The sequence below is a fragment of the Eimeria maxima genome, genomic scaffold, assembly GCF_000499605.1.
Source record: "Eimeria maxima Weybridge genomic scaffold, Emw_scaff708, whole genome shotgun sequence".
Classification (NCBI taxonomy): domain Eukaryota; phylum Apicomplexa; class Conoidasida; order Eucoccidiorida; family Eimeriidae; genus Eimeria; species Eimeria maxima.
In genome coordinates this window covers 1-10,010 of record NW_013566705.1, presented here as the reverse complement: position 1 = coordinate 10,010, position 10,010 = coordinate 1, and the positions used below count along the sequence as shown (strand labels likewise).

At 50.9% G+C, this 10,010-nt stretch overlaps 2 protein-coding genes across 2 annotated transcripts; one reads left to right on the top strand and one right to left on the bottom strand.

Moving 5' to 3' along the window:
- Window positions 1-580: 580 nt before the first annotated feature.
- On the top strand, window positions 581-4,023 carry EMWEY_00041490 (amidohydrolase domain-containing protein, putative; the record flags this gene model as incomplete). Its single annotated transcript, XM_013482674.1, has 6 exons — window positions 581-856; window positions 1,086-1,523; window positions 1,919-2,079; window positions 2,407-2,575; window positions 3,278-3,396; window positions 3,837-4,023. The coding sequence occupies 6 exons, from the start codon at window positions 581-583 to the stop codon at window positions 4,021-4,023; spliced, it is 1,350 nt and encodes a 449-aa protein (XP_013338128.1).
- Window positions 4,024-7,825: 3,802 nt separating this feature from the next.
- Window positions 7,826-9,814, bottom strand: EMWEY_00041480 (Breast carcinoma amplified sequence 2, related, related; the record flags this gene model as incomplete). Its single annotated transcript, XM_013482673.1, has 5 exons — window positions 7,826-7,904; window positions 8,487-8,561; window positions 8,991-9,049; window positions 9,158-9,227; window positions 9,595-9,814. Coding segments are annotated over 5 exons (503 nt in total), but the record flags the coding sequence as incomplete, so codon positions are not given.
- Between the last annotated feature and the right edge of the window lie 196 nt (window positions 9,815-10,010).

Sequence of the window (10,010 nt, the reverse complement as noted above, 5' to 3'; positions counted from 1 at the left end):
AGGCCCAAGTGGCATTTGGCCTCGTCACGCTGTGCCCCCGCGCTGGGTCAAACTCCACCGTTAACGGGGAGGAACAAGAAGCTCTTTCAAACGTAGAACCAGTAAGCGCAGAATGCATTAGTTCTTAATATAGGTTTTATATAACAAGCTGTGCAGACATGGGATTGTGGCAACTGTCTCACTAGTGTCACTTGTCACACACCGATCTGCAGCAACCGCCACTGCGCTTTCACCGCGGCAGGTAGTGTTTCATCTGTTAGTATATATGTTTTGTTAAACTTCTCGAATTGAGTTGAAGGAGCTGAGACAGCAGTCAGTCCAACACCGCCAGTCCAACACCGCTTGACGCCCTCACCGTAAAGGCGTCTATACCGTGGACTGAAGTCAGTTGGATCTCTACGGTATCCCACAGAAGTAGGACAGTCTGTCGGGATTTTGTCTCTGTGTTCACTCTTCCCTAAAGAGTTGACACAGATACACAATAAGAACAGGAGAACAACTGGCAATCTGGCCAGCAGCCGCAGCACGGAGACACAGGCACAAAGCAGCAGCACTAGCGGTGGCGGAGCGTTGCAAGCAAATGCTGTCTCGACGGCACAGGACGCGTAGTCCTCACATATTGACGTTTTTGTGGGCAGCACTAACGGCAGCTTTACCACCTCCAGGTGCAGCAGACGCAGCTATAAGCAACACCAACTTGCCACAATGCGGATCCCCCCCGACTGCCAGCTGCGTGCTGCAGCAAGCTGTTGCCCTACAAGAATGGGGAGTAAACATAAGGAGACAGCTGCATAGACACCCGGAGCTTATGTATGAGGAGGAGAGGACATCCGCATTGGTGCAGGACGTGCTGACGGTGAGGCATTTATCTTGAGGTGCACGACAAGGAGCACCAACAGCACCAGCAGGACCACCTGCAAAGGCAGAGGCAATCTGCGCAATTGTAGCTGCTTGTACTGCTGCTGCAATTTTCGTCCTGCATGTGTTCAACTGACAATACTGAACTGAGGTCACTCCATCCTTGCATTTCCTGCGCCAACTATATCCTGCTGCTGCACCTGTTGCTGCTCTCTCCGGTGTTGAAGGAGTTAGACATAAAGTACACGGCTGGTTGGGGCAGAGACAGACGGTCATCAATCGTGGATGAGTCTTTGCTAGAGTCATCTACTGAGCGAGGGGATGGAGAGGAGCTGCAACAGATGCACCAGCAACAGCAACAGCGGGAACGGCGACAGCAAGCGGACAGTGGGCTTGAGGGGACAGGAATTGTTGCCGAGATCGGGACGGGGGATGCCCCATGTGTTCTACTTCGAGCAGATATGGATGCTCTTCCAATTCACGAGCAGGTGCTGTCGCTGGTTCTAGACACGCAAAGCTACTGCAGCCGCCCGTATGCTTGGCTGCACGTTGTTGCTGCCGTTGCTCTAACTAATATGCTGGGTATCTTTGATGCTCTAGGTAGTACTGACGTACCTGTGCCTTTCTTCACTGCATTTGCTAAGACAGACATGTTGTTTCAGTTGGTTTGACAACTTCTCAGGAAATGCCGTTTACTTCTGTTGTTGCTGCAGGCAGATGTTGCTTTTAGATCTCAGGTGGAAGGGAAGATGCATGCGTGCGGCCATGATGCGCACACTACAATGCTTCTCATGGCTGCAGCAATCCTAAAGAAGAACGAATCTTCTATTAAGGTTTGCATCACTAGAATTTAGTGCCCCCTCAGCCATTTCTGTGCCTTCTGCTCCTGAGTCTTCAGTAAACCCTCCAAGCATTTTTGCCTTTGCCGCTGGTGAATTTGCTTGTTTCAAAGCGGGGGCAGGAAGCAGTAGGTGGACTTCCCATGCAGCGGCCGCTGTTGAGATCTACATTGCCTCTGTTGGGCGTCTTTCATCAGGGCACAGTGCTGCTAATGTTTCAGCCTGCTGAGGAGGGGGGTCAAGGTGCCAAGATGATGCTCGATGAGGGTTTGTTAGAGCGGAATCCTCGGCCAAGTTTGGCTCTGGGGTTGCATGTGGACCCGCAGCTCCCGACCGGTTCTTTAGCTTCGAGAGCGGGGCCTCTGATGGCTGCCACTGGAAGGTGGGGACCCTTTCTTTTGGGGTTGTTTGTAACGGCCCTTCCGTTGTTCAATACTTTTCCTTTCCTGGCTCCCCATACCGACTTTCTTGTGACTAGTATAGATCTCATAGGCTGTTTGCTTCTCTGCTGCCTAATCTATGTTCCTCCTGCGCATTCCTTTCTGTATGGCGTCAGCCGGGCTCCTTGTTATTGCCGGTTTACCGTGCTGCCCGTTCTTCCGCCGTCGTGTGCCGTGGCGTTGGCTGTGCAGACCTTTGATCCTTGCATACTCCCCGTATTTATTGCTTGCTTTCCATCGAAAGCTGTGTCGTTGGGGTGTCTGCGCAGCTTCCACTTTGATATCGTTGGATTCGGCGGTCACGGGGCGATGCCATCCCAGACTCATGACCCTGTTACTGCATGTGCAGCCGCCGTGCAGAACATTAACAACTTTGTGGCAAGAGAGAACGATTACTCAGCTGTTTCTTCTGGATTTGTGTCGGTCACGCAGATCCAAGTCAGGCACGCACAAACCTCTGCCCGGTGTCTACTTGTGAATATCTGTCTCAGTTTCGCACGAATGCGTAGCTCCTGATATCGGAACAGACACGTACAGTTAGAGAATTAAGCTGGTGTGCACCATGTGTTCGAACCGTAGAGAAACGCGACGCACAGACAGACGCAGTGAAACAGAAACGTGGAGATAGCGAGTAACACCACGACAAATGCAGTGTATGCATAGGTGTAGCTTGAAGCTATACATGCGCTAGGGAGATTCCTATTTCTTTCTCTTCCAGGCGGGGAGCACCTTTAATGTTATTCCGTCGGAGTGTACTCTTAAGGGGACCATCAGGGCATTCAGTGACGAAAAACTGCGCGAGCTGCAACTTCGACTTCGCCAGGTCGTCCAACGCACAGCCGAGGCATTCCGCTGCAGCCTACGAGTTCGCCGTTTGCATACAAATACGCCGACCCTTCGTGTTCACCCACAGGCACTAGCGGTTTTTAAAAAGGTAACTCTTTGTTGCAGCTGTTTCGAGGCTGCAAGAGCTGTCTCGAGGCTGCTTACTCCCTTCCCTCTGCATGCTGTTGCCTCCATTGCACACTCCAGTGCATGCATCCTGCTTCGTGCGAGCGTGCTGCATTGCTGCCTATTTGTGCCTGTTGTCGGCATGGCCGTTTACGTTGCGGTGACGTTACGCTTCTTGCTGAGTTGCAGGCTGCCTCAGCAGTACTCCCGGAGGGTCGAATGGAAGTTATGGAGCCGACGTACGGCGGCGAAGACTTTTCTTTCGTGCTGAACAAGCTTCCAGGAGTCTTCGCGTTTATTGGGATCGGGTGAGTTGCCTCCCACAGAATGATCCCAGTAGTCGCTCGTGTTATTGTTCTTCTGGAGTCCTTGACCTTCCATGCCGCCGTACGAGAATGTGCATTGCTTGAGGTTCTCTTTGACGGCCACCTAGCTAGCTTATCCTAACCAGCACTATAGTTTTCTTTCATTTCGCTTATTCGATTCTCCCATGCTGTGCCCCGCTAGGGTAAGCCCCCTTATCTGTTGTGATGGGTGAAGAGGTAAACAGTTCAACGTAGATCCAGCTGAATACGAGTGTAGAAATGAGTGGAGTGAGACGACCACTAGGTATGCAGGAAGCACGAGCCGGATCTACGTTGAACTGTTTATCCCTCCATCCATCACAACAGATGTCATCTCACTCCACTCACTTCTACAATCGTATTCATGCACCATTTGGTATCTGTGCCGTATGAAATGCTCTCAGAAGCGGGTCGCAGAAAGCAGGGAACGTGCCAACTTCTTTCGGCCTCCATCACCCGAAGTTTGCTGTAGATGAAGAAGCATTACATTTGGGTGCGGCAGTTGAGGCGCAGTTTGTCTTTGATGCAATCAACCATTTGCGTGATCACCAGATTCAGCAGGAACGGCAAGACCGCGGCGAAGAACTATAATGCGCAGCTCCCTTTTCAGTGGACCACGTGTACATGATCCCTTCCGTGCAAGGAGTGTCCAACCACTGACGAATTTGCCGCTAGGCCAGCAAACAGTGATGAGTCAGCGCTGTGCCATCGGGGAGGATAATTGTTTTTGGTCACTTAGGCAGCGTATGGATTGACCAAAAGCAAAGTGGAACTGGGTCATCACGCCACTCAGGAAAGGGTGGAGTGAGCCCAAGCAACTGGCCTGCATACAAGCAAAATCCTTTAACGATCGCCCACAGCCTTAGTACCCAGTTCTGCTTGTATACGAGTCTCTCTTGGCAGACGAGTTCCATAGGGGTGCGCAGCAACTCGTGGCAGGCCGCCTCCCCTCACGCAGTTCCAGGGGCTTTGGCAACCTAGTAATGCAATACAGTGCTCATGCATACAGGCATGAAGGATGGCTTGAGCTTGCATGGGAGCTCCGTTGCCGGCAGAGTTGCAGCAATCTGCGTTGCAATGTATGTCATGCCGCCTCCACTTCCGCAGTTCCAAGGAGCGCCCCAGTGGGCAGCTGTGCTCAGGGCGTTTGGATAGAGTGTAGGGAGGTCAGCTGCCTTCAATAAGATCTCATCGAGAGTATTTGGCTTCTATTGCAGTTCTGAGTGGCCTTCGGAAAAGATCGGGCAGTTGGCCTGCGCGCCGCCCAAGGGCGCTTGTAGACTGGGGAGTTCAGCTGCTATTTAAGAGCTCGTGTCTTAGGTGATTTGTTCCATTGCAGCTCGCATGAGACCTTGGATAGGAAATGCGTTGCCAAGTATAGGACAGGTCATCGGTTTTATCAAAGGTCTCACCGATTACCTGTCCTACACTTGCCAGCACACTTCCTAACCTCGTGCTCCAAGTGCTTCGACCGCAATGTTCAGGAAGTGTAGATGCTCGGTAGGGGGGCAAGCGGCTCTCACGAAACTTTTTAGACTACTCGGTCTTGCATTGACGCATGAATTCTTACTTGGCCTCAGGAGGTGCAGCGAGGGACCTCAAGCTCGTCTTCGGGCTACTGCGAGCAGAAGTTGAACCCAAGTGCTTAAGACAAGCGCCCCACAAAACCACTGATTCCGCTCCACAGTAACCAGGAATCCCAGCCTTGGCGTCTCAAGAGGCTAGAGCTGCAGGAGAGGACGAAGCCTCGCATTGCATGAATTGCAACGCATCTTGCTGCGACACAAACTGCAAGGAAGACCCCCATGAAAGCAGAAGTCATCATTGTTCGCTGTATTCATGAACAGTGGACAGAGTACTGAAAACTTCGGCTTGTGTACCCTTTGCCGACTACGGCCGCTTAAGGCTTCATGTGCCAACTCCAGAGGGACTTGACAATACCTGACAGCAAATGATACATCTTCCAGGACCCCCATGGCGCAGCCTGTACATTCCCATGTGCAACCTCACCGCCCCTGAAGATGGCCGTGTTGAATTGTGATTACTTCGTGTTGTTGCTCAACCAGGCGTGCTTGGGCTGCTCCTGCTGCTCCTGTCACCCTGTGCCCCAACAGCACCACCTGCAGAATCTAAACGGCGATTTCGTCAGTATTGCACAAGACCTGATATTGTGGAAGTTGCGCAGAAGATCGCCTCATCATTTGCAGAACATGTGTTCGTAGGTAGCGCTGACTGTGCTAGCTGGGTTGGCACCACCAATGCTTTTCTTGTAAACGAGAAACCAGTGGCTCGTTTTAGAGGACCGGGCATCCCCTTGATACTAGGGACATGGGACATTCAGCGTCCCACTTTGTCGAGGAGAACTGATGTACGCGCGATTTAAAGAAGTTCGCTGCAGGCAGAAGAGAGGCACTAGATCATGGCCAAAGTATATATGTAATTTCTGTATAAATTTGTGCTGTATATAACTAGCTGATAATCATGTTTCTTGTAACGCCTAAAAACATATACAATTCGAAGCATTTTGACATCCTGGGCTGCCAGATGGTAACGACTGGCGAACAATTAGGCGAGCTCCAATCTAAAGCTTCACATTCCAAGCTGATACCTGCAGTTGCTGCAGGCAAAAGGAGGCTGACATGCAGAAGGTCTCGAGGAATACCTTCGCCTGGACGGTCCTCAGAACCGACTCATGTTGCCGTCTTCCTGACCAGTCAACAATACAGGCAGTTTCTTTGGCCTCTACAAACTGATACAGAAGCGCTTTCGATCTCAGTCTTCCCCATTCGTGGCCCCTCAGCACGACTTCGTTGCGTCTTTGCAGATAAAGTTCGGCGGTGTTCAGGCGAATCCCTGAAGCGCAATGGAATGGTGAAATCTCCACCTTGAGGGTACGGCAACGACGTAGGCCAGCGTGTGTTTACATGGGAACGGTCGTTTCAGGTTGCTGATACACTTGACAGAAGGCACAAGACTCCGACCAATATTTGCACTCGCAAAGTGGAGTAGATATGTAGGAACGTTGAGTTGACTAAGGCACCTGCCCAGGTGCAGCGGCAGGTCGATTACGATTTCTCTGGTCCAACCACTATGGAGGCGATTATTTTCTCAGTGAGAAACGCCAGTATGCTTAGTTGGAATGTGCAGGGGCCAGTGCAGCACCTGCGGTATGCGCTGTGAGTGCCAAGCGCGAAACAACAGTTTGCAGAGGGGTAGACGCTCAAGGCATGCTGTCTGGAGCCAAAAGGGAAATTAAACATTACCGCTAAAGAGCATTATAGTCTAGAGAGGTAAAGACTCTCATTAAACAGATAATGCAAGCTTAACTTAAAGCATCACGTTCAATGCAGTTCCTTTTCATTTGTAGGTGGATGCCGCTTACAGCACGCCCTGTTGGAGATGTCTCACCACCCTAGCGACCGCCGAACAACTACCGGTATAATGCAATCAGAAATACGCACACAGTCGAAGTAGGGAGGTGGATGTGACATAGCGGACCCCGAAGCCCACGGAATAGTCTACTGGAGACGAAGAGCTTAACATGCTCACAACAACGGGAAGAAAGTTGACTAGGAGGCCTCCGACATCAGCATATTTTACCAGCGTCTTCCTGCTTGGAATGTAGCATGTAATGCTGATCTAGCGGGGTGCAATTGACATATCCAACGTTGGCTTCGGTAGATGTTGCTCTCTGTGCTACGTGCTAGCGTCCCAGTAGTGCAGTACTTGTCTCTGAAGCCCCATAGATGCTATTGGGCCTAGTCTATGCATCTAGCCGTTTCCTTGGCTGATAAAAGGAGCTGCACAGTTGTCAAGAAATGGGGGCGTCTACTGCTATATCGGGCCCCCTGACCGCCCCAAACAAAAATTGCAGGGACCATTCAAGGCGGGTTACTGACGAACGTTATGCCCTGTTGCACTAGTTGGACTGGTGCCTAAGGCGAAAATGAATGAGTCTTGAGTGCTTGCTGAACGTTTTCTGAGAATAGCCCAGTGGCCTCGCCTTGCAGACGGCCCAAAACGGCCTCCACTCACAGATAAATGGAGCCACACGGCATAACCAGGGGAAACCGCAGCTAGAGAAAACAAAAGAAAGCAGGCAAGCACTATTCAGCATTGAGTGCACGCACAGACAAGAGTAGCACCAGCAGCGCCATCAGTACCGGTGCGCTCCGCCCCCCAAATACGTCTCCGTACCAATCATTTTTTTCGTCTATTCGGCCACAATTCCGACATTTGCTGAGTTCCGAAACACAACCTCCGCAGAGCCAATTCCTCTGCTCCAGTTGCGTTAGTCTGAACGTGCAACTAGTGGCCGAGAACCATCAGCAAAATTGCCTACATCTGGAGAGCCCTAGCTAGTTGCCAACCTGCCCGAGTTGCACTTGCACGGTCAACTCGTTGTGTTCGCCGCCTCCTGCCATGCCTCCAAATCGAACTCGTCCTCCTCTGCGTACTCTGGCAAAATACCTCTGAGGAAAGGCAGTAAAGCAACAGCAAATAGTAGCATATTAGAAGGCCGCCACCCCGGGGAGACGAAGGCATCGTTTGCGGTCCCAGACACAGGCGCAATCGCTTGGGATTGCACAACGTAGATGAACATATTAGCAATGAAGGGCAAATGATGCACCCGAAGAAGGAGGTGTAAACTCCAGCATATACTTGTCCACGTAACAAAGTGCGAGCACGCGCCTGTGAGGGGCAATGGGAGGCGCAGGAACACAACACCGTGGGAAAGAGGAAGCAAAAGCGGAGAAGCGCGAAGTGCAGATGAAAGCCGACTCCAGAAGATGGATGGACGAGAAGATCAAAAGACGTATAAACAAGAGATTCTGTATACGTGCAACAGCGAGGAATCGGGGGATGGCTTGCGAGGCAAAACGGTGGGAAAGCCAGGGAGGCAGCAGAGAGGCAGCAGAGAGGCAGCAGCACAAGCTTGACTGCAGGCGCTAAACGGGAAATAAGACACTCAACTGCTCATTAACAGTAAAAACTAGAGGAGGAAAAATGAGGACACCGATTTCCCCGACAAAAGGAACACCGATTTCTCTTACCTGATTCTACACTTGGCCTTCAATTCCATAACCTCCGCCGTCAGCGGTCCCAGAGCCTCAATGATGGATGCGTTGCTGCATGAAAAGCAAAGAAAATGACACAGAGCACACAGCAGACTCACACAGCTCAGGATACAATGAGGAGATAGCACGGCCAAAGCACCTCAGAGGAAGCAAACGAAGTGGGAGTAGTCGTCGCACACATGCATGCGGGTCAGTAACAGAAATGCGATCAAGATAGATTGCAGCAATCATGCGAGGACACATCGAACAGAAGAGCTGCACAAGGGTGTAGAAAAGCACCGTAAACTTCATGAGGGAAAGGAAATTGCACAGGTTTGACCCGACACATCGACGACGAGAGCAAACCATATCACGGAAGAAGGGGAGTTCAAGAAGCGGTCCATGAAGACAGGTAGATGCCAACCTCCCGCATCTGCTACTGCAACGCTTGATGCCACTTCTGCAAATGTCGCGACTGTCACATGCTGTGTGATGCCGCACTTGTTTTTGTATTGCTGGGCCGTTTGCTCCAGCTGCTTGAGGGTGCCTGATGCCTCTACCTGCAGCGCAGATTGGCACACACTGCAAATGCACAGAACTCATGCAACAAAGGAATACGGCACACTAATCCAGGAACAAACGACACGGGAAAAGAGGCAGTATCTCACCTGCTGCACTTTTCGTGTCTTGCAAATAGAATTCTCCTCCTCGGTGCGGCGCTTAGTTGCAGCGACAAGTCTGACGGTGGAATTTCGTACGTATGTGCAGCGGCAAGAACAGAGAACGCGGCAGAGACGAGGGAATATCCAACAACCGCACAAGAGAAAGGGAAAATAGCGATAACGGTCCACATGGAAGTGAATGACAAATGGAGGAAAAGAAGGGGAAAATAGCAACAAATGCGCCACCAACAAGAAAACAAAATATATGGAATACAGATGGTGCAAGCCGGGGTAAAAGGTAGCAACAGGCAAACCAACGGAGCCCGAAACAAAAAGCAACTTTGGCAAGGGGAAGGAGCAGCAAGGAGGGCAGAACGAACAGAAAGCAACAGGAGGCAGGAGCGAAGATATAATGGTTCTTGATGTGCGTCGTAAGGACGAACCTGTCCTTGGTCTGCGTGAGATTTGTGAGGTGCCGCTGCCAAGACGCTGCAGCATGGGCGTTCATGAGCTCGAGGTTTATGTGAGCTGTTGCTGCGTGCTGCAGCAGCTGCTGACAGTTTATCACTGTCTTCTCCCACGCCTTCACGTCTCCAGCCTTCGAACCCGAAGGCACCGAAAACGAAGTGTATTTGCTCAAGTCCAACTCGGGAATGGGCTCCCCTAAAACGCACACAGGCACCAGTCAGCAGGCGGCAAACTTACACAAAAATGCCTACTGTAAAGATACGTAAATACATAATTACTACCCCACTTGTTGATATGCATGCAGATTCTATGCATATATGTGCTGTGCATATGTATACACGGAGTGGTATGAATATACATGCATTTACAAATATATATATATATATTATAT